Source organism: Phocoena sinus, chromosome 20 (genome assembly GCF_008692025.1).
Source record: "Phocoena sinus isolate mPhoSin1 chromosome 20, mPhoSin1.pri, whole genome shotgun sequence".
Classification (NCBI taxonomy): domain Eukaryota; kingdom Metazoa; phylum Chordata; class Mammalia; order Artiodactyla; family Phocoenidae; genus Phocoena; species Phocoena sinus.
The window spans coordinates 14,049,278-14,071,908 of NC_045782.1; the positions used below are offsets into that span (position 1 = coordinate 14,049,278).

Genomic DNA, 22,631 nt, shown 5'->3' on the forward strand with positions numbered 1-22,631 from the left:
CCTGTCCCCAAAGGGAAGGGGCCACCTTAGAGGTCAAAGTCCCAAGCGAGGGGCTCCCCCAGGTATGACCGGGAAGTCTCATGCTGCTGCCACGGAAAGAAAGGCCAAGGGCCTTTAGGACTGCCATGGGCTCAGCGGCCTCCCTCCAGACTTAGAGCGGTTTGGTAAGAATTATGAAAGTCCTTCTCTGAAGCTGAATTCATGTTCCCTGCCCAGGCCAGGAACATCATCTGGGCGCAGAGCCTGCTGGTGAGAATGCAGCTCGGCAAACCCACTGCCTGTACCCGCTCTGAGGGGCCTCTTGGTGGGCTCTTCCCAGGCCCCACGTGCGGGCCCATTTCTGTGCACTGCTTGCTAGGCTGGGTTCTACACCCCCGGAAGCTCCCCATCGAGGGCACACAGCCTTGACCCCAGTGGGGCCCCACGACCACCCAGACAACCAAGAGATAGCCGCAAACCCGAGTGGGCCCTGGGCCTCCTCCTTGGCAGGGGGGCATGATGGCTAAAAGCACTTCCTGCACTAAGCCGCTCGGTGGGACCTCATCGTGTCACTCTCTGAGCCTAACAGCACCTCGTGGGTTATCACCTAACTCACAGAATGAGCTAAGAATGATGCCTGGTACTCAGCACCGGATCAAAACATGTCAGCATCACTAAAACTGGGCTTAAACTCCCCAGTGGCTTCCTGCTGCACTCAGATTAAAAGCCCATCTCCTCGTCAAGGCCTGCAAGGCTGCTGCCCGCTCTGTCCGAGGTCACTTCCTATGCTCCACACAGCCTCTGAACCCACCACGGTCTTCCCAGGCTGCGGGGTTTTCACCTCTGCCTGGAAGGCATTGTCCCCGGATCTTTCAAGAATTCTTTTTGTCATTGAAATCTTAGTTCAGAATTATCTCTTCAAGCAAGGCCTCTCCCCTCTGCTTTATTATCTAATCTGCTACCCAATTTTATCTTCCTGCAGTACTTGTGCAGCATAAAATGATCTCATTTATTGCCGGACTCTCCTATGGACAGCAAGTTCCCTGAGGGCACGGCCTCTGCCTGGGCTGCCTCTGGAGTGCCCAGCACATGAAGGTGCGCCATCAATATATTCAGAGACCAAATGAACAAACTGGGCTATGCAGGCTGGAGAAAGCAACGCCCTTTGTTCGGGACAGGGGTCGAGAAGCCCCACATTCCTGCTCGCCTCTCTCCTCCCGTGCTCAGTGAATGGCTGGCCGTGGCCCAGGGGCAGCCCTGTGACCTCTTCCACCCAGACTTTCCCAGCATGTTGAGAGTTTAAGGCTTAGGCGTAGGAATCTTGAGACGTGGCCAAAATCATCATATGAACTGGATCTAGGAGATCATCCTGTTCGGCTCCTTCATTATACTGATGCCAGAGAACCAGAGAGGTGAAGCGATCTGCCCAAGGTCACACAGCAAGTTAAGACCGTAGACTCAGGATTAGAAAAACGAGGCCTCTTGACTCCTACCAGCCCAGTGCCCTTCCTTCTCTGGCCTCCTAGGCTACACCAGCCTGAGAGGAGGCGGGGCGCTCCAAGTAGGAGGCCAGAGCACAGAGGGGACATTCAGGTGTCTGATGGGAAGGGGAGCTGTGGCTGTCGCTGCTCTGGCTGTGCCCATCTGAGGCACCCACCCTGGCTGGGGTCACTGTCCAGGAGAAAGACGGTTCCACCTTCTGGCTCAGGCATGAGTTCCACTCTCTCTCAACCAAAGCAGAATTGGTGAAATCACCGTGGGGCTACAGGGCCCTCCCAGCCTCTCTGCAGCAGACTCCCACCGGCAGCTCCCAAAGTCACTTCCCACCTCTCTAGGCCCACCTTGGGGGACCAAGGACAATGCGGCCTTAGTCTAAGCCTCACTGGGATCCAGGACTGACTCTGGCTTTCTCCCGGGGACTGCGCAGGCAAGTTCCAGGCACGGGGATGTGTGTTCCTTTGGGTGCAAGGGAGCTGTCAGAACACGAACATCTTTCCAACTCCTAGCACGATGTGACGGGGAAAAGGGAGCCAAAATAGCACCTGCGGACCAGCTCCTGACAATCCGGGCATCCAGCAAGGCCACTCAGCAGAGGGCTGGGCCTTTCCAGACTTGGGCGCCCTGACCAGCGCCTGGTAACTCCCCCACACCGGCACCTGCAGAAGTTGCTGGGCTCTTTCCAAAACGTCTGCCCTCCTGGGCCTTCACGGCCTCTGGAGAGTCCTGCACCACTGGGCTTGGGCAGAACTGGCAGGCTCAGCTCTCCCTGGTCCAAGGCCAACCAAAAGCTGGGGCACCAAGCCCAGCATGGCTGCCTGGCCAAGCCACCTGTGGACCACAGAGATGCTGGAGAGGGCCGATGCCCCTTCTAACCTCCCCAGGCGCCAAGAAACAGCAGCTTGCCAAGTGCACTCAGAGCACGGGTTCCTACCTGGGGATCCGTGACCCTCTCTGAAACAGCACACAGTTTGTGCATATGCGTGGCTCTGGGGCTGGGTGGAGCTCCATAACTGTCATCAGATTCTCAGAGTCGAGGACTCCTGCTCTGTGGAATCAAACAGGCCTCTTGGAAGCCAGCTTAGTGGAGAAGTGGGAGCAGGGGGGGTCAGGAGGCCACCCGTGTGGCTCCAGGAGTAAGATCCTCTCCCTCTAGGGAATATGTATGCTGGCTGCAGGGAGGCAGGGAGGTCTCACTACTCCCCCTTCCAAGCCCCCAGCCAGCCAGCCTGGTCACAGTCCTGGCCCACACAGAGGCCAGGGAGGAAATGGCTGGCCGCAGGGGTCTCCAGCCCCGCGGAGAGGCACTACTGGCCGCTTCCGACAGCTGAGGGATCGCTCTAGGGGTGTGAATGGGCATGTGAATGGTGAAGACAGGATGCAGGCCCCTTCCCTCCGGTAAATAAGGTGGAGGGGGGCAGGGTGGGAGAAAGGGGGTAGGGGAGAGAGGTGGGCAGCCGGGGCAGGAGAGGTATCTATTGGTGTCTAATAAGGTTTCAAGATCTTTCTCGATGCCCAGAGCCAGGTGATGAAGTGAAAGTAAATGAGCCCAAGACATCCCTCTATACCCCAGCACCCTTCTACCCTCAATGCCTGGAACAGCCAGTGAATGGCCGACTGAGCCCTGGGGACATGCACATGGTGTGCATACCTGATGCTACCCGTTAGGAAACTGTCAGGTTATATTACAGACTCTGGAAGGGGTCTGGAGCTGTCCTGCAGTTGCAATCAAGATGACAAAGAGAGGGACCCTCCTGAACCCTAGGTTCCCCAGACGAGTGGCCCAAAGAGGGCTCCCCATCCTGTCTTTCTTTGGGTTGCACCTCTGACCTTCCCTAGAAGTAGAGGGGAGCAAACCCCACCTCAGAGGAGGTGGACTCGTCCTGGAGCTCAGCAGGAAACATCTCAATTCACCTTGCTGGCCTCTGGTTTCCTGAGAGAAGCTCTTTGGTGGTGGGGAATTCCCAGACCCATGTGGCAACCCCTCGAAGTAGAGGCAAGGTCATCAGGAACCATCCTCAACTCTCCCCCACTCCCCTGGACCCTGCCAGTTCAGCCTGAGTCCCTGCCAGTTCAGCCTGAGTCCCTACCTCCAGCCAGTATCTGGCCTGGTCTGGGTCTGGACGTCTTCACCTTGGCTGCAGGGCAACAGTAGGGGCATGGATTCCTGTCTCTCCCCACCCCCGAGACAAAAACTTCTGGCCTGGCCGCTGCTTCCCTGGGGCACTCCTAGCCTCTCTGGCTCCCACGTGACCCCATTAAAACCTTTGGACACTCTGTGGGGTAGGGATGGGATTCCTCATTCAGTCCTTCTCCCTCCCAAGTGCAACCTAAGGATCTAGAAACAGGCAGGATGGGAGGAAGACCAGGCACGGAGCCTGGTCTTGAGTGTGATTTAAAGCCAAAAAAAAAAGGAAAAGGAAAGCAGAAATGTGAAGTTAAACGCCGAGAGCACTGGCAGAACCCACAAACTCAAATGCCACGTGTCTCCTCTGCTCAACGCTTGCACAACAAGCCGACTGCCAAGTCAGAGTCTGGAGTGAGGCTTCAGCCCCAGGACTCTCCTCGGGGACAAGCACAACCCCAAACAGAGCTCCCCACTGCGGACCCAAAGGAGAGTCTGTGAGTGGTCCCTACCGCCCCTCTTCCAGCGAGCGCAGACTCCTGGGGCCAGAGGCTCCACAGGCTAACACTGGGCTTTCTCCATTCAAACAGATTCTTCAGCCCCAGCACGGGGTCCCCAGATGACTCACATACGCCCCCCTCCAGGCTTCATGAATCTTTAGTTAAGTGGCAGCAGGAGGGCCACAGGTGTCTCAGGCATCCACAGCATCACATCCTTGTGGCAAAGTTACATGAGGAGTTAATGAGGTGACCCCTCCTGTCAGGCTGGGCAGTACCTGGCACCCTTCCCCCACCCACCTAAGCTGCTGCCTGATCCCAGCCCCCTCGTCTGGCAGTGAGCCTGCTGCACTGAAAAAAAATAGGTTAATGCAGCTGGGAAAAGAAGGGAGGTGGGCAGCGGGTCCGGCTCCACAAGCCTGCCTGCTCACCCACCAACCCCGGGCACAGCAAGGCAGGTACAGCAGGGTGAATGAATGTCCCTCTGTCACCCACGGTACAGACCCTTGTGTCTGTGACACCAACATACTTTGTCACACAGCAGGAGCTAGAGGACTGAATCACCCGCCGCACAGAGCATCCCAGCGCCACAGCCACCCTGCAGTTGCATTGATGCCAGTCAGCTCAGCAGCCCAGAGCCTGGCTGGCCCGCCGCTCTTGCCCAGAGGGCACCATCAGACACAGAAGTGTCAGATGCCACCAGAGGTGAAGCTGGCTAAAGGATTCCTGAAGCGGCTTCTTGGTTTTGCTAGTCACTAATGCCCAGGGAAAAGAACTGAAAGTCTGGAGTTTCAAGGTTGAGAAACTGCCCCCTACCTGCCACCCCCCAACCCCAGCCAAGGGGCAGGTAAACCGGAAGGACTCTGTTTGGCTGGGACTGGGCCAGGAACCTGCTGGGTCACTTTCTCGCCAACCTCTGGGTCTGGAAATGGACAATGAGCTTTGGGCTGGTGTCTGCTGGCCTCAGCAGGGGTTGGGAAGGGGGTACAGGCGGGGGATGGCTCCGGGCTGCCGGGCACAGACAGCTGCCTCAGCACGGAGGGGCTCTGGTAGCAGCTGAGGCCAGCAGGGCTCTGCTAGCCTCGTCCCTAGAGAGGCTGAAGGTGACACAGGGGCCAATGCAGGACAGCTCAAGTTGCTGCCCTGCCCAGCACTTTCCAGGACTGATGTCCCCGCTGGGAGGTCACGTATGCCCCGTTGGAAGAAGATGAAAGTAGATAAGGAGCCAACGGGCCCCAGATCACATCCTCTTGCAGGTGCCAGGAGCCTCTATGCTGGCTGGCAGTGAGGACCTGCGCGGAGGGACCCCCCTCGGGCGGGCTTGTAAATCCCCACCAGCAACACAGACTAGCCACGCCTCTGTTATCACCACCTGGAAGGACAGGCATGGCCCTGGCCAGCCGGGACAGGCACCCTGCGACATTTGCTTAGGTGGTTAATCTGGTCTACGGTTATCAAGCGCTCGCTGTGTGCTAGGCGATGGCCTGGCTCTTCCTCAGACGCCCAATGCCAGGGCCCAAAGCCAGCCCTGCGGCAGCCTGCCCAGCTGCAGGACAGTCAGCTTCTATCTCAGACTTTCATCCCCGCCCAGGTCTGGGGCGGCAGGCAGGATGGGCAGTCTGCCCTGGCTCAGCTTGGTCTGAGCTGCCTGCTGGGTCAGGAAACCCCTGGCACGCTGACTGAGTTGCCTGGTGCCTGACTAGCACTGGGCCAGCAGGTCTCTGGGTGGTCCCTGAAGAGGCAGCCTGTAGCCCCCAGACCCGGCAGCACCGCCAGCTCCCCACAACCCCAAAGAAACCTCACACGGCCGGTGGTACTGAGGTGCTTCCGCCGGTGCCCCTCTGCAGAAGGGGCGGCCACTGGACGCAGGGGGTCGGGCCTGGGCTGGGCGCTGTAGGGGAAACTGAGACCCAGGAGCCCCTCGCCCCATCTGTTCATATTTCTACCCGCAGAGGCAAAGAAAGGAGGCAGGCAGTCCTCTCCCACAGGAGACAGCCCCCCTCTTCCTGAGACAGGGACAGAGGTAGAGAGAGCAGGGCTCGGAGGCTGGGGTAGCAACAGCGTTAACCATCACGTTAAGGCCACTTAGAGCCCACCACAGCTTACCCCAGCCTCTGTCCCAGGGTCCCTCAGTCAGGTAGGAGGCGCAGTGAGCTCCGAGAAGGGGCTGCCCAGAGCCCCAGCAGGCTCCCCGCCCACCTCAGTCCTTCTCATCCACCCCCGCCGACCCGCTCCAGCCCCTTGGGCACCTTTTGGCGGAGAAGCTTGCTGCGCACGCGGCCCCAGAGCCGCGCGCCGGTGTTGGGCGGCCGCTTGCTCCCCGGCTCCTCCAGCGGGTCCAGGCAGCAGCGCTCCAGGGGCTCGCACACCGCCTTCAAGCTGCAGTCGGGCTGAGGCAGGACGTCTGTCATGCCGGCGGCAGCGGCAAAGCCCGACCCGACGGGGCGAGCCTGCCTGCGGGGCCAGCTCAGCTCCGGGGACGGGGAGGCGGGGAGGCGCGGGCCGCCGGGGCTCCGGAGCCACTGGAGGGAGGGTGGGAGCGGGCGCAGCCTCAGCCAGCCGCCGGGACTGTTACTCGAGCCGGGCAGGGAAGCGCATGGTGCGGGGCTCCGCTTTCTCCTCCCTCTGCGTCCTCCCTCCCCAGAGACACCGCTGGAGCAGCAACAGGCTCGCTGGTCCCGGCCAGGCTAGCGGGAGGCCAGCCCCGAGCGCGCGGCACAGCGCCCGAGGCTGCCAGGGAGCCCCGCCCCCAGCCCCCCCCAGCGGAGGAAGTGACTCAAAAGAGGCGCGGGAGGCTGCCCCCTCCAAAACACCCAACCTCCCGGTTTTAACTCTTGGCAGGCTGGGCGTCCTCCACACCCATTCTTCAGCCCTCCCTCCAGCCCCTCCTAAAGTAAGTTTGACAAGCAGCACATCCAGCCAGGCCCTCCTCTCTCGAGCCCTGGTTAACCCCTTCCCCACCAGGCGGCGCCTCGCGGCTGGGGTGTCTGCGGGAGGCTGGGGGAAGCCAGAGGGGGTCTGCAGAGCCCAGGGCTCAGGGCCAGGAGCCATCACCAGCTGCCCTTGTCCCGGGCAGAGGACCAGTCCTGCCCCGGGGTTCTACTCCTGCCCCAGATGCCTCCCTCAATGCCAACTCAGTGACAGGGCCCGACCCGCGTGGACTCCTGTGTAAAGAATAAAGAAGATCCCTAGCTGGGCAACCTCCTGGGCTTTAGCAGCCCCAGAGGGAATCAGCTACTATGGACCTTCTCTGGGGACATGAGCAAAAAAATCCAAGGACGACACGGGTTACAGATGCCCAGCAAGAGGTGCTCCTCTCACGGGCCACTTCTAACCATCGCTGGTGCCCTTCACCAGAAAAGCCAAAAAAAGGGCTGTGCTGCTGGGGGCAGAGCACGTCCACTGACAGAATGGCAATAAAAGCCACTCTGTGCTGGGTGCCTTGGGATAGAGAACTAAGAACTTGTTCTTGACTCTCAAGTTGATGAATGTTCATTTCACAAGGTAACAACTCAGTGTCCGGTGTCTGGAGAACAGAGAAAGGCCTGAACCCCAGATGATTAGGGTCCACACACCCCAGAGGCGTCCAGGCATCCCACCCTGTAGAGCTTGGCACGGGGGGAGGGAGGAAACCAGTATTTTCGCAGTGCCAACCGTGAGCCGGGTCCCATGCAAAGGGCGTTCAGATATCTGCTGGCGTTGAAGCCTCACGACTTCTGTGCCGTTGGTGGTATTGTCTAGAGTTGTGAGGACTGGGGCTCAGGGAGATGAAGTTCTCGCCTGAGGTCACGGAACTGCAGCTGGCTAGTGACAGGTCTCCTCCAAAGGCCCTGGCGCTCACAGCCACTGAAGTGTGGCTGGTTCTCTGGATTCGGGGAAAAGAGGTGGGTCAGGCCACCAGGGCAGGTGGGTCGGGGCCCAGAAGCGGCCCCTGGCATCTGGAATGCACCTGCTGAATCTCAACTAGCGCACACGTCTTGGGGTTTATCATCAGAGCCCGCGGTGCTTTTGCAGAAAGGGGTGGCTTCACCACAGAGGGAGCCAAGCCTTGATCATGACAGGAGACGCCCTTCACCGAGCTTACTATGCGACAGGCACCACGCTAACCCTCCACTTGGAGTACCTCACTCACTGCTCCCCCAACCTGAGGAAATATGTCCTCACATCCCCATTTTTCCATTTGAGGAAACTAAGGGTACAGAGAAGCTAAGCCACTTGCCCAGACCAGCCTGGGCCAGGCCACGAACAGAGGTCTGGCTAGGCCCTCACCACTGTGATAGCCCAGTGTGGCAGGGTCTGTGCTGCCTTCTGCCTGGAGGTGAGCATGGAGTCCTGGAACTCTGCTGGACTCTGGTGGTCCCTGCAGGGTGGCTGGGCCAGCCCCATCTCTTCTAGGGCTCCATGCTCCACACATGCTTCTGCACAGTGCAGACAGGGCTGGGCCGCCAAGGCTTCACAGAGCCTCCTGCTACCTGAGCTAAAGTTGCCCAAAGCCAGTGCAGCTAAGCAGGGCAGAGCCACAACCGTTTTCCCAGTAACCCCTGAGCGGGAGGGGAAGAGACCCACCAAGGCAGGGACGTGCCTGTGTCCCCTGCCCAGCCGGGGCCTGAGCCACCCTTCTTGACCCACCCCTGACCTGCTCTCCCAGGGCACCTGGGGGCCACCTCTGAAGAGAATCTCCCTCCAGCCCCATGAGGGGCCAGCAGCTGCCCCCACCAGCTGCACAAAACCCACCTCCTCCAAAGGTTCACCCATTCCTGTGGTCTTCACCTCTTCATCCCAGTGATTTCATTCAAGAGGTACTGATTGAGGGCCTGGCTATGTGCCCAACCCTGGATAGGGGCTGCGGAATCACAAAGATGAATCAAAAGGCTGTGCTTGACAAAGCTGCCAACCCAAGAGAGAGGAGACAAAGGCTTAAACACCTCTTAACAGGAGGCAGAAAGGCATTCATGCACCTGGCATTTACCAATCGTGCACCTACCACACGTCACACCCAGATGGACAAAGCATCATTTTTGCCCTCGAGAAACCCAGTCTTATGCCGCAAGAACAGCACAGATCAAGTGTGCCACGAAAGCTGAGAGAAAGGAGAGGAAAATTCTAGCCAGAGAGAATCAGGGAAGGCTTCCTGGAGGAGGGGTTGGCGTGGGCCAGAAGAGAAAAAAGGATCACCCTCCCTGGCTTTGCTCTGCATCCCTCAGCTAATGGGCAAGTGCTGGTTGTGTAGCTGGCCGGCAAGGTGCCATTATAATTGCTAACCACGTTCACCTGCTGTAGACACGTGGTCCGCGCTGGGCACTGCCAACTGTTAACTTCAGAACTGGCCCCTCACTGGCTTTCTAAGGTTCTCTGTCCTCTATCTGGGTCACATGCCACAGGATGCAGTTGGGGGGATGCTGAGTAAGGTGCGTCCCCCGCCAGGTGTGCGGGAGAAGGGGGGCAGTGCAGATCCTCTTCCCAAAGCTTTATACTTCTCTGTCTTAGGAACCCCAGGCTCAACACTTGTCTGGGTAAAGCAAGCTCTGATTGGATGAAAGATGGCCAACTGGTCTCCATGGTGACATAAGCGCCTTAGCAGATGGATAGCTGTTGGGAGGCTCTTCCCTTGAGATGCTCATCTTTCCTTCCTCCCTGTGGGCTGGGGGTTCTCTCTAGGGACAGCACAGATTTGCCTCCTCTTCCCCAAGCCTGACTCACTGCTTCCTGGAAGCAATGGTCTAGGAGCAGGCTGCAGCAGGGGGGGGTTGGGCAAGACAAATGATCCTAGCAAGTTCCTCAAAAGCAGCCGTCTGAGTTCTGCTCCCTCCAGCCCCCCACAGACCCTTCCTCAGCTTCGCTGGGTGGGCTAGGCTCAGGCTGTCCCGGCCACCCTGGAAGTGACGGCACCCCTTTCCGCTCTGTCCATCCTGGCAGAACCGGCCTCTGAGGATGAGCAAAGGCCCCCTGTCTGGATAAACAGAGCCGGGGTGGGAAGGCCCACGTGAACAGATGTCGCTGCCTTTGGAATTAAAAACATTCCTAGTAGACTGTCCCATCCTCCCTCACCCCCTCCCCAGGCTCTCTGCCAAAGGAGTGAGAGGGGCCGTCCCCAGGGAGGTGCGGGGCAGGACCCTAGGTTACACCGAGGGAGGGGTATCTACCTGGGGTGGCTGGGACCGGCCATCCAGCACAGCTATGACTGAGGCAAAATCAGGCTAAAGGGATCAGCAGAGGCATCACGGAAGAAAAAAAAAGGTCAACAGGGAATATATGTAGCCTGAGCTGTGTGGGCAGGAGAGGCAGGGACTGCCACCAGTGCTGTGCGGTGACAGCTGGGGATGGGGACGGCTTCCAGGCGAATCCTCCAGCCTGTGAACACCAGGAGGAAGTTTCTTTCTCAGAACCCTGGGATGCTGCTGCTACTTCTCTGGAGTGACCTCCTTTTCCCCACTGCAACGACTTTCATCTTTCCTTCAGCCCAGACTGGGACCCCGATTCCCTGCCCCTATCCTCCAGCCAAGTGACTTGAAGGCAGGAAAGGGGGTTTCTGAGCAGCCAGCTAGACCAAGGCCACAGGCACCCCGGCGAGGACAGCCTGGGGGTGAGGGGGAGGGGAGAGCCCCAAAGGGCCACCCGGGGAGGCTGGGTGCAGGAGCAGGAGCTGGAGAGGAGGCTGGGATGGCGCTGAGGAGGACCGAGAGGGGTGTGGTCCGGGGTCAGCCAGGTGTGCTCCCTTCAGCCCCAGGGGAGCAGAGCTGGGAGGCAGGGTGTGGGTGGAGAGCAGGTGGCGTGTGAGGCTGGGAGGGCTGCAGAAAGGAAGCCCATGGTGGTTCCTGCCCAGAGACAGGCACCAGAGTCCAGCCCAGGAGAGAACCAGCAGGGCGGGCAGTGCACGGGAGCCCGGGGCCCACGCAGAGGGTGTACGAGTTGGCAGGGAGGGTGGCACATCGCAGGGAAACTGTGAGAAAGGGGGGCGGGAGAGTCCCTTTAAAATGAATGGCCCTGGGGTCCCTGCATTCCTAACGTGTGTTCTCACCTTGTTCTGTACCGATCCTAACCCAAACTGTGGATCGGAAGGGCAGAGATCTTCAGAGAATGAGAAAGTGAGACCCGTTTATGTTTTTCCATCCACACTTTTTGGGCATCTGCTATGTCCCAGGCCTGCATTAGGCCTGGGGACAGGAACACTTTGCTCAAAGTCACTGAGTAGCCAATGGCAGAGCTGAGCCTAGAAGCTACTTTTCCGCTCATTTACCCATTCATTCATCACTGACTAGATAGCCACCACATGCCAGGTGGGGAGGACCCTGAACAGGTCACAGCTCACTTGGAGCTGTGAAACTCCAAACCGAGCCCTAGCCAACCCACCGCTGACCCACCATCCAAGGAGATAAGTGCCACCAGCTGGGGACTCTTTCAGGCATCCAGGCCAGGACTCCGGGGTCTGGGCCCTGCCTGCTAACAGCTGTGCATGGGGTTACAGGTCTCTAAGGTCTGGAGCCTCAACTCTGTAGATTAGTGGTTACTGGTAGCTTTAGATGGCCACCTGAGAGAGAGTTGGGGAGCGGCTTCCAGGATGTTGGGACAGGCGGCAGCCAGGACTCAAAGGTAGTTGCTCTGCAGCCCAGCCTCAAGGTGTACCATGAGCCTCCCGTCTCCCAAGGCCTGGCCTTGGAGTCATAGGACAGTGCAAAGCACGGGCTGTTCTGCACATAGCCTCACCCTCCACTCTGCCTGGCCACCCCAGGCTGGTGTCTCGAGGGTGCTTGGTGGCTCTAGGAGAGGCTGAGACAGCCACAGGGCTTGCCTAATGTGGCTCACATCCTAATGTCCTAATGTCCTAATGGGCCCTGGCAACTCCTAGTAATTCTCACAGCATATTTGGTCACGGAAAAAGGGTGGAAAATCCACTTGAGCCTTTGGGAACATCTTGTATACCTAAAACAAAACCCACCAGGGATGGAGTGGGTAGAGCACACCCACCACACATCCATCCATTCCTTCCCACACAACTCATGGATGGAACTCACAGCCAGACTGACACCCAGACCCCGTTGGCCGCTTGCCTGCTCCCAGGATGGAGGCAGTATGGCCGGGGTCTCCCAGCACAGCCAGGGGCCTGAGCACTCCAGGGGGCCTCCCAGGCTGCAGACTGAAAACACAACAGCCTCAGGCAGGGGGGTTTGAAAGTAGGTCAGGGTCCGCTGAGCCTCCATGCTTTTTTTCTCTTTTGCTAATATTAAGCAACTCTTTTCCACCCACTCTGAGCTCCAAATGAACAGAAGAAAGCTCCTGGGAGCCACGGAACCAGGGTGTGAGTCCTGCCTGGTCACTGTGGCAGCCACTCCCTCTCTCTGGGCTTAGTTTCCACACCTGTCAAACAGGATCTTGGACCAGACAAGTGGTCCGCGGTGAACTTTTTTTAAGCAGAGGATACAGCCCGCTTTCTTTCTAAAGGAAACTTTAGGCCAAAGTCTCCCTGCCCCCAATCAGCTAACGGCAGAAACAGGGAGCAGAGGCCCCTGGCTGAAGTGGGGTTCCAGGGCCCTACCCACTCACACTGCCGTTGTCCACCACTCCCTGCCTTGGGGGCACCTCCTTGGGTTGCCCCAGTAATCCCCAAGCCCCGCAGACTCTGAAGCCTCTGGTCCTCCTTTAAGGACAGAGGCTTAAAGGAGGACAGTTCCCATGAGAACTGCTATTCCTCTACCACAGCCATTGGCACTCGCTCCCCTCCAGGGTGGGCAGATGTGGAAGTCGGGAGATTAGGGGCTTTTTAAGGAAACTTTTGGGTCAGAGTCCTGGATCCGAAGCTCATGTTTTATCTCTACTTTTCTCTCTGCTTTGGGAAAACTCTGGGCCTCTGCTTTGCTGGTGTGGGTTCCCTTCGGTGGCCTTACAATAGGATAACGCTTATCTCATGGAGTCAGTCTGGTTGGTGTTTTCTAGGTCACCTCCGGCCTGAAGCCAGTGCAGCTCAGCTCTTGCCTCCAAGGGTGTGAGCGGGCTATGCCTCGCTTTCCCTGTGCCAGCCCATGGGGAGCGGGTGGCACCTGGGGGTCAGACCCTCACCAAGAGCCCCCACTGCCCCCACGGTTCGTGCCACAGCCAGGCTGGGCTGGGTGAGGCGCTGAGGTGGGCTGTGCAGCGCCCACAGCGAGGGAGAGCCACACGAGGCGCCCCCGATCAGCATTCATGTACAGCCTCAGCCCTCACTCAGGGAGTCCCTGGCAATTCCCCTACTAAGTCCTTTTCTCAAAGGTTTTGAATAAAATCAAAGACAGGGCCATCCTAGGAGGCTGAAGTTGCAGCCTCCGCCAGCAGGAAGGTGAGCGGTTACTGGGAGCGTGCAGTAAGCCAGGTACTGTTACCTCCGAGGACTCATCTGGTCCTTGCACAGGTTTGAGAGGGAACACACAGAGAGGTCACCTCGCTGTTAGATGGTGGAGCTGCGATCAAACCTGGGTCTTCTGCTTCTGAGTCTAGGAGCCCCCGGGGCCCAGAGCTGGGACAGCACCCTCTTTTGGTTTGTTGAGAGGCGGGATTGTTCTAAGGGCCTGAAGGAATCAGTTCCCAAGGTCCTCTCCAGATCAGCTTCTCTGTGCCTCTCACTTCTCCCAGGTAAGCAGGGGGCATTCCCACGCAGGGCAGGAGGCAGAGGAGACCCGTGCCTCTGTCTGCTTCCTGCCCAATGCTTCCTGTCTCCAGAACCCCCTGGGCGGAGCCCAGGCTCCCCAGATCAGGAACACCCGGAGACGGAGGTAGCTGAGCGGGGGCTGGAAGAGAGAGGTTGTCCTACAAGTGCGGGGAGGCCTTTGGACAGCAGGGCGGGCCCTCTCGTAGGATCCTGCCCCGGGCTCTCCCGCATCCCGCTGCCCACTCTGCTCTCCAAGTACAACCGAGCCATCCAGACCTGCCTTGAAGAGGGACAGCAGGTGAGGCACTGGACAGTGAACGGCTCTAGTCACCTGGGCCCTGGGAGGAGGTGGTGTCAGAGGCAGGGAGAGGAACAGTCCCGGTGCCCCCGTCCCTCCCCGTCCATGTGCTCCTGGCCTGGCACAGTGGTGATGATGGCAGCGAAGGGAAGAGCCCCCCATGGACCTGCCGAGAGCAGCAGGCAGCACGGATATAAAACACGGCCTCTCGAGGCAGACGCTTCCCCTGGACGTGCACACCCAGCCCAGGCTGAAGGCAGGGGAGGGGTCCATCTTCCAGGGAGAGGTTGGAAAGCCACACCCTGCATGGTCACTGCGGTGTCCCAGGGCGGGGAGCTGCCTAGCTGCCTCCCTGCAGGCAAGTTTTCTCCCCAATCCCGAGTCAAAACCGGCCACTCTCAGGGGACAGGGCCTGGCTGTGGTCAGTGTGGCCTGAAGGATGCATGGGAGAAGGTGTTAAGGACACCCGGTAATGTCCCCTGTCGTTCCACACAGGGAGGGACCCAGGCACCCAGCTGTGAGGAACCCGAGTGGAAGGGGTTCTGGGTCAACCAGGCCAACGCCCCAGAGCCCAGCTCCAGGGCAGTAAAGCTGGGATGCTTGACCCTTGGGCAGAGTCAAACGGGGACAACAGACACCTCGGGGGCCAGAGGGAGGTACGTGGGGTGGGGGAGCCCTCGACTCCTGCCCTAGCAGCCTCCTGACCTGCACTCACTCCGAATTTCCTTATGCCCTGCAGAGTAACTGAAACCAGAAGTAGTTCCCGCTGACAATGACCCCTTGTTCCCAGCTCATCACTCACTCTGGGCCTGACCGCGCCACGCCGCCAGCTGAACGCGGCTCTGAGGGGGATGCGCCCAGAGCTGCTCAGCCCAGGGTGGGGGCACAGCAGGAAACCTCAGGCTGGCAGGTCGTGAGGCCCCAACCTTGACCTCCTGCCCACTCCGAGGTCGGTTCATCAAAGCTGGTCTGACTCCAACAGCATAAGAAAACAGACGTGGCCTCAGCCAGCCTAAGGCCCAAACACAGGGGCCACTTGCAGGTGATAGCCTTTGGGAAGGGGGTTTGCTTGACAAGCTACACCCAGAATCCCTGCAGGAAGGCGGAGGACAGTGGACCTGGACCTGCCGGCTTGGGCAAAGGGCTGTCATCACTAGACAAGGACAGGCCTTGTGCCAGGTCCTGTGCCAAGGGCCTCACGGACTTTCCCCTCTGTTCTCTTTACCACCCATTTTACAGATGAGGAAACTGAGGCTCACAGAGGTAAAGTAACCTGTTCTCCCAACTAATGAATGGAGAAAGCTAGACTGAAGCCCAGATCTGTCTGGCCTCAAAGCCCCTTCAACATTGACTGAATGGTCGCAATTCTCCTCTGTTCTCTTCACTACATGGGGAGGTCCTGTTCATTCTTTGCATCCACCACACAGTGCCTACCACTTAGAGGGAGTTCAACAAACAGAAATGCGGGAATAAACTAGTGAAAGCGTGGATATGCACTGACCAGCTCTTTCAGGGACATTCCATCCTTTGAGCCTCACAACAAGCCTGTGATAGAGGCACAGTGGGGATAATTGTCCCCATTTAATAGATGAAGAAACTGAGGCCTCCAAAGGTCAAGGGACCTGGATGCATTTTCCCACCCTCAGCCCAGTGTTCTTCCTACACTGTCAGGGTAACTGCACTCCACACTCAATCTATCTAAACCACTGACCGAAGGGAAGACAAACAAGTTAGGAAAGGAGGGCCAAGGAGACAGGGATGCCTAACCTGGGGGAGAGAAAGCCAGCGGGCGGCAGCTGTTTTCTTCAACTAGAAGAGGCTAATGGTGACAGATGTAAGCTTTTATATGTAGAATGAATAAACAACAAGGTCCTACTGTATAACACGGAGAACTATACTCAATATCCTGTGATAAACCACAATGGAAAAGAATATTAGAAAAAGGATGTGTATATATGTATAACTGAATCAATTTGCTGTATAGCAGAAAGTAACACATTGTAAATCAACTATACTTCAATAAAAAAATATTGATTGAGGGGCTTCCCTGGTGGCGCAGTGGTTGAGGGTCCGCCTGCCGATGCAGGGGACACGTGTTCGTGCCCCTGTCCGAGAGGATCCCACATGCTGCGGAGCGGCTGGGCCCGTGAGCCATGGCCACTGAGCCTGTGCGTCCGGAGTCTGTTGCTCCGCAATGGGAGAGGCTGCAGGAGTGAGAGGCTCGCGTACCGAAAAAAAAAAAAAAAAAAAAAAAAAAAAATATATATATATATATATATATATATATATATATATAGATTGAAAAAAAAAGAGGCTAGGGCTTCCCTGGTGGCGCAGTGGTTAAGAATCCACCTGCCATTGCAGGGGACACAGGTTCAAGCCCTGGTCCGGGAAGATCCCACATGCCGTGAAACAACTAAGCCTCTGTGCTACAACTACTGAGCCTGTGCTCTGGAGCCCATGAGCCACAACTGCTGAAGCCCGTGCGCCTAGAGCCCGTGCTCTGCAACAAGAGAAGCCACCGCAGTGAGAAGCCCACGCACCTCAACGAAGAGTAGGCCCCGCTTGCCACAACTAGAGAAAGCCCGCGCACAGCAGCAAAGACCCAACTCAGCCAAAAATAAAATAAATAAATAAAACAAAATCTTAAAAAGAGGCTAGTGGTGACCAGTTGTGTCCTGGGGGTGTTGGGGGGCCTGATCTCCTGTTACAGCTGGAGAGAGATGAGCAACCAGGGGTGGGGGAGGGGGCGTGGTAACCCTGGGTCGGGAGGGAAGGAGGCTAAGAAATCTCCATCCTCAGAGACCATGCTCTTCTCCTCACTTAAAAGTAAGAAAGTCTGGGCTTCCCTGGTGGCGCAGTGGTTGAGAGTCCGCCTGCCGATGCAGGGGACGCGGGTTCATGCCCCAGTCTGGGAGGATCCCACATGCCGCTGAACGGCTGGGCCCGTGAGCCATGGCCGCTGAGCCTGCGCGTCCCGAGCCTGTGCTCTGCAACGGGAGAGGCCGCAACAGTGAGAGGCCCGCATACCGTAAAAAAAAACAACAAAACAAAAAAAAAAAAGTAAGAAAGTCTAAGGCGGAAACAACCCAAATGTCCATTGGTGGATGAATGGATAAACAAAATGTGATCTATACGTAAAATGTTATGCAGGCTTAAAAAGGAAGGAAATTCTGACACACGCTGCCATACGACATAGATGAACCTTAACGACACTGGGCTAAGTGAAGTAAGCTAATCACAGAAGGATAAGTATTGCAGGATTCCACTCACACGAGGTACCCAGAAAAAATCGTCAAATTCATAGAAAGTAGAATGCTGGTTGCTAGGGGCTGGGGGAGGAGGAATGGAAAAGTTACTGTTTAATGGGTATGGAGGTTCCGTTTGGGAAGACCAAAGGTTCTGGAGATGGATGGTGGTGACGGTTGCACGACAATGTGAATGTACTTAATGAATGCCTCTGAATTGTAAACCTAAAAATCGTGAAAATGGTAAATTTCATGGTATATATATTTTACCACAGTTGAACAAAAAAATAAGAAGGTCTAGATATTGTCAGACGTACCAATCTGGGCTCTGAGAACACACCCAACTCCTGAAGGCAGGGGACTGGCCTTCATGACCTCCTCTGAGTGTCATTTCTAATAGCTCTGACCTCTCACTTCCAAGCTTCCAAGTGGCCAGGTCAAGAATGTCAAAGAAATCACCCTCCTTTCCCCTTCAGACACAGGCTCCAGGCTCCAGATGGGAAGAGGACAGAGGGCGAGGCTCCCAACGGGCCTAAATGTTGCAATGAGGGGGATGGGGTGGAGGGAGTGAGAGGGAGTTACCACACCAGGCATTAGGACAGCTAGAGCTTCCTTCTTGGCCTGGAACCCTGCCCCAGCTCACCCCAGGCTCTTGAGCTCTCCTATGGCCCAGGGGACCACCCCTAGCAGGCTCACAAGAAAGTGCAGCTGTGTCCCACCAGAGGGAACAGGGCCGAAGGTTGGGGGCCCGTCCCCGGGCTTGTGGCTGAGCTGGGAAGCGGGGGAGCAGGGGCATGAAGGGGATCCCAGGTCTCAGACCCCTCTCTAGTCTGAAGTCAGTGGCAGGAACTGAGCTGTGAAGTCCTCAGGGAGAACTCTCCCCTCTGGCCCAGCCAGTCAACGAGGGCTGGATCCTGGGAATATGCTAATCAGCCAGGGAGCAGGTCCCAGTTGGGGACAGCACATCTGGAGCCTGGAGCAGCATGGTTGGAAATAGACTGGGACAAACATACAGGAGTCTCCTAGGGCCAGGGAGCCAAGGCAGAGGAAGGCGGGGCCTCCTGGCTGAGGGGTTCCTGGGCTGGGCAGGGGCAGGGCAGCAAGGAGGAAGCAGACAGTGGGGGTGGCCTGGATGGAGAAGTTGGAGGTCTGGGGAGGGAAGGGAGGGCTCAGAAATGCACCAAGCTGGTGGGATCTTCTACTAAATTTGCAGTGACAAAGGGCTGACCCCTAAGAGTCACAGGCTGACATCCAGGTCTCCCCCTGCCCCGTTCACTCATTTGACCAGCAGCTGACCAAGCACCACCAAACTGGGATCAAGATCCCGAATCCGGAGCCTTTGCTCAACCACTAATGAGTTGTGTGACTGTGGCTATGTCACTCACCCTTTCTGGTCTCAGTTTCCTTCTCCCCTCAACACAGGATTGGATGAAATGCCCTCCAGGATTCCTTCTGGCTATAACCCTACCGATCCCCCTTCTTTCGTTCATTCCTTCAACCTCCCTCTTACTTGCACTGCTCACAACCCCTCCAGCCCAGGGCAGGCGGGCTCCTTAATTTCCTGGGACACTCCCTGTGCATTCCTGCCTCCCTCCCTGCTCTGGGCCACGTGGGCCCTTCCCCAGAATGCCCACCCCGCTGAGCCTGCCCACCTTGCTAGAATAGCGGAGCCTTAAAATGGTAGTTAATGTGCTGACCATTATGTAAATGATTTTTATAAAGTACTTTGGACAATGTAACAAGAAAGGTAATTATAAAGACTACGTTCAGACCTAGAAAAAGGGGGGTTTATGGTAATGCTACGTGAAAATAGAAGAAAAAGACAAAATACGCGCCATCATTAAAACCATATAAAAATCTGTATACCTGAGGACGGGAAAAGGCACAAAATAAGACGGCTGTTTCAGAGGAGTGGCAGTAGGGACGGTCAGTGATTGTGTTTCAAGTCTCATTATTATTATTGCAATTCTCTTTCTAATATAAACACTGCTTTTGGAATTTAAAAAGCCCAGTGCTCTCCAATCCCTCACTCCGCCTCCTCCTGGAAGCCTCCCTAACTCCAGCCCACAAGGATCTCTCCTTTGAATTCCTGCAGCACAAGTTTCCATCTCATTATGCAGGGAACGGTGGGAGGCTTGCCCTGGAGAGGGCAAGGCAGGGGCTCTGGAGACTCCAGGCTCTCCCACCCTCTGGCTGCCTGGCCTTGGGCAGGTTCCTTAACCCTTTCATGCCTCAGCTTTCTCATCTTTATAACTGTGATAACTTTCCTACCCCGCAGGGTACTGTGAAGATCCCCCGGGGTAACAGCTGTGAGCATTGGCCCACTGTGGGCTCACGGAAAGCTCTCTGATGTGACCACCCCCACCCCCACACCCACCATCAGCAGCCCAGCATCACCACCGTCTCCCGCATCGTTATTGGCACCTTGCCTCTAGTGGGGTGGCATATATCCATACTCTTGTCTTTCCAATCCGGCAGTAGATTCCCTGAGGCCAGGCCCCTGCACCTCAGAGCAGCCAGTCCGTGAGGGGCACACTGCAGAAGCAGAGGAAGTCCCCCTTCCCTGACTCTTTTCCACGCACACTCATTCTGCTTCCTTCCCGGTACACCAGGCAGAAACGCCCCTTGCGGGGAGCTAAGACGACTCCAAAGGCTGGAGAGGGATGCAGGGCTGGGAAATCACCCCAGCTCCTTCTCCAGGCCACTAGCCAGGCAGTGCCCTTCACCCAGGCTGGGGCATTCCCTGATGAAGGCCTGGGCCATGGAGACACAGCACAGAGGAGGGAGCAGGGCCTTCCCTGCTCACCGTCAGCGGAGGCACCAGGGCCTCAGTGTCCTCATCTATAAAATGGGGTGGATACGACCATCCTTTCCCTCACAGAGCTGTTGCAAGGATCACACGAGAACATTTGGGAACGGGCCTCCAAGAGCACAAGTGCTGGACACACATGTTGGTGATTAGCACTGCCATTTGTCTGTCACTCAGTGCTGCCCCTTCCTCACCCCCCAGCCTGCCGCTCCAGGGCCCCTGCCCCCACTGCCACATGAGGCCAACCCAGAGAGGGAGACTCATTTTGGAGCAAATGCCTGGAGCTTAGGAGATGGGATCCCTCGCTGTTCTCTAGATGAGCTGAGGGAGGATAGGCTTAGAAAGAAGTGGGAGCAACAGGAGTGGGCCTTCTTCCCCTGCCTTTCTTTCAGGCCACTTGAACATCCCCTGAACACGGCCCCTACTGTGAGGCCACCTTTAGCTCCATCCTAGGCGCCTGCTGAAGGGGAACAGGACCGAGTGCCAGAGGCTGGTTCCAATTCTCTTCCTTGGACACGAGGTGGGAGGGAAGATGGGAGTGAGCTGTGGGAACAGACACCGTTCTGTGGCTCCGTGGGGTTCAGTGCAGTCTCTCCAACCCAGCCCGGTCATCCTGGGTGGCTCCGAGGGTAGTCCCAGGGTGAGAGGACTTTACAAGGCATGGCACACCCCTGGTGGGGACAGCCCGCCCTCTGATCCACAGGAAGGAGGGCAAGACAGCTCCACATCTGAGGACAAGGCCTGGGCCTTGGGGAGTTGAGGGCTGGGAAACTTCACAGCCCTCCAGAGGACGCTGTCTCTGAACCGGAGGCTCACAGGCCCAGGTCAGCTGGCAGCAGGAAGGTTTGTGTTTCTTTTAATATCAACTCCCAGGCATTTAACATTCCTCGAAGCTTAAACACAGAAACATTTTCCTTACCAGACTGTGCTTTCTGCTTTGCCAAACATAACCTGGCTTCCTCCCCTTCCCCCACCGCCTCCATCTGCTCCTGTCTCCAAGATGTAATGATTTATGGTGTGTTTCCCCTGGGGCCCGTGCAGCTGACAGCGGTGAGAAGGAGGGAAGCAACAGGGCTGCAAGTCCAGGTGGGGACAATGCCTTCGAGCCCTGGAATCCGGGTGCTGGGGGGTTGGCGCCCACGGTGCTTACTGAGCTGGCTGCCCAGGACGCCCTTTTAAACTCTTCCATCCTGCAGCCACTAAATGACCCGGGGGCGTGGCCACCGGTCACGCTTCTTGGCTGGGTATCTCCCGGGGCTGGACGGGCCGGGGATGTGCAGATGGGGCCCCCATCCTCATCCCTGCAGGAAGTAGCTTCCCGGGACTGAATCTAGAGCTCACTCTCATCAGCTCCCATTTCCTAAATAATGAAGGACCGGTTCACGGTTGCCTGGCAGCACTATCTCCCTGGCAACAGTACTGAAGAGTGAGGTGCAGGTCCCCAGCATTAAGAAGGGATGTGCTCAGGAACATGGGGTGACATGAGGCAGATGGCTGGGCCCCCGCTGAATGGTGCCATCTCCCTTGTTCAAACACAGGAGCCTGAGACAGGGTCGGGGGGAGGGGGTTGGGGGCGCACGCAAGTCCCCAAGGGGACACTGCCACCAAGGACACACAGCCAAGAGTCAGGTACCAAACTCTGCAGCCTCAACAGTGCATCAGAGAACAAATGCTTCCTGCGACAAAGCACCATTCTGCTCCCCGCACCCAGATCGCATCCGGGGCAATTGTTAAGAAGCCTACATGTATACGTACAGCTGGTTCACTTTGTTATAAGGCAGAAACCAACACATCATCGTGAAGCAATTATACTCCAAGAAAGACGTTTAAAAAACATAATTAATTAAAAAGAAACCGAGAGTACCCAAGGCCCACGGCTCAACGGCAGGGTGTCAGTTACCATTTCCTTTGATTGCACGGTCAGAGAATCCACACCCAAAGCAGGCTACTTGTGTCAAAAGCACGAGGCCATACAAGGTGCCAGACGGAGTGTGGATAGCTCCACACTGAATGGCACCCCTCCAAGCCTGCATCCCCTTGACAGGTAAGTGAATAGCAGCCATCTTCAAAACTGGCAGAACTTCCAAAGACACAGGCTGCAAACAAAGCCCTTTTCCCTCTGTACATTGGTAAGGCACCGAAAAACGTAGCTGAGGCATTTATACTCTCACCCTGCCCCTGCTCATACCACAGGACCCACCCTAAGCCAATGAACTCCTAGCACAGGTGAGTAAGCCCAGCAACCCTAGCAACAGGTCAGAGACCAGCCCCCAGCAACTCAGCTGGATCCTAAGCCCTTCCGGTCCAGTGGCCAATGCTTGGGGTCTCGCTCCTCCCATGGGAGACAGGGCTAATCCAACACAGCTCTCACGGATACAGCCTCGGAATCCTTCTTAACACAGTGTTCCTGGAAAAAGCCACTAGTAGGCTAAAGATGGGATGTGAAAACAAAGGTAGCTGTCATCCATACTGTCCGTCCTGCAGGAGTGTGGATGATCCACTGGCACCAGATGTGGAAGCCCAAGGAACCAGGCACATGTGGGCTTCTGGGGCTAGAAT

The 22,631-nt window shown here is 57.0% G+C and overlaps 1 protein-coding gene across 5 annotated transcripts in view; it reads right to left on the bottom strand.

The window, feature by feature from the left end:
- Positions 1–22,631, bottom strand: part of ABR (ABR activator of RhoGEF and GTPase) — a 178,727-nt gene that overhangs the window by 16,097 nt on the left and 139,999 nt on the right. Inside the window, exon 1 of one of the 5 annotated variants that reach the window (XM_032617587.1) lies at positions 6,348–6,768. The exons of the other annotated variants lie outside the window; for them this stretch is intronic. Within the exon in view, the coding sequence (XP_032473478.1) occupies positions 6,348–6,509 (162 nt within the window). The 5' untranslated portion in view covers positions 6,510–6,768. Of the gene's footprint in view, positions 1–6,347; positions 6,769–22,631 lie in introns of those variants that run through there. 5 annotated transcript variants of the gene reach the window in all.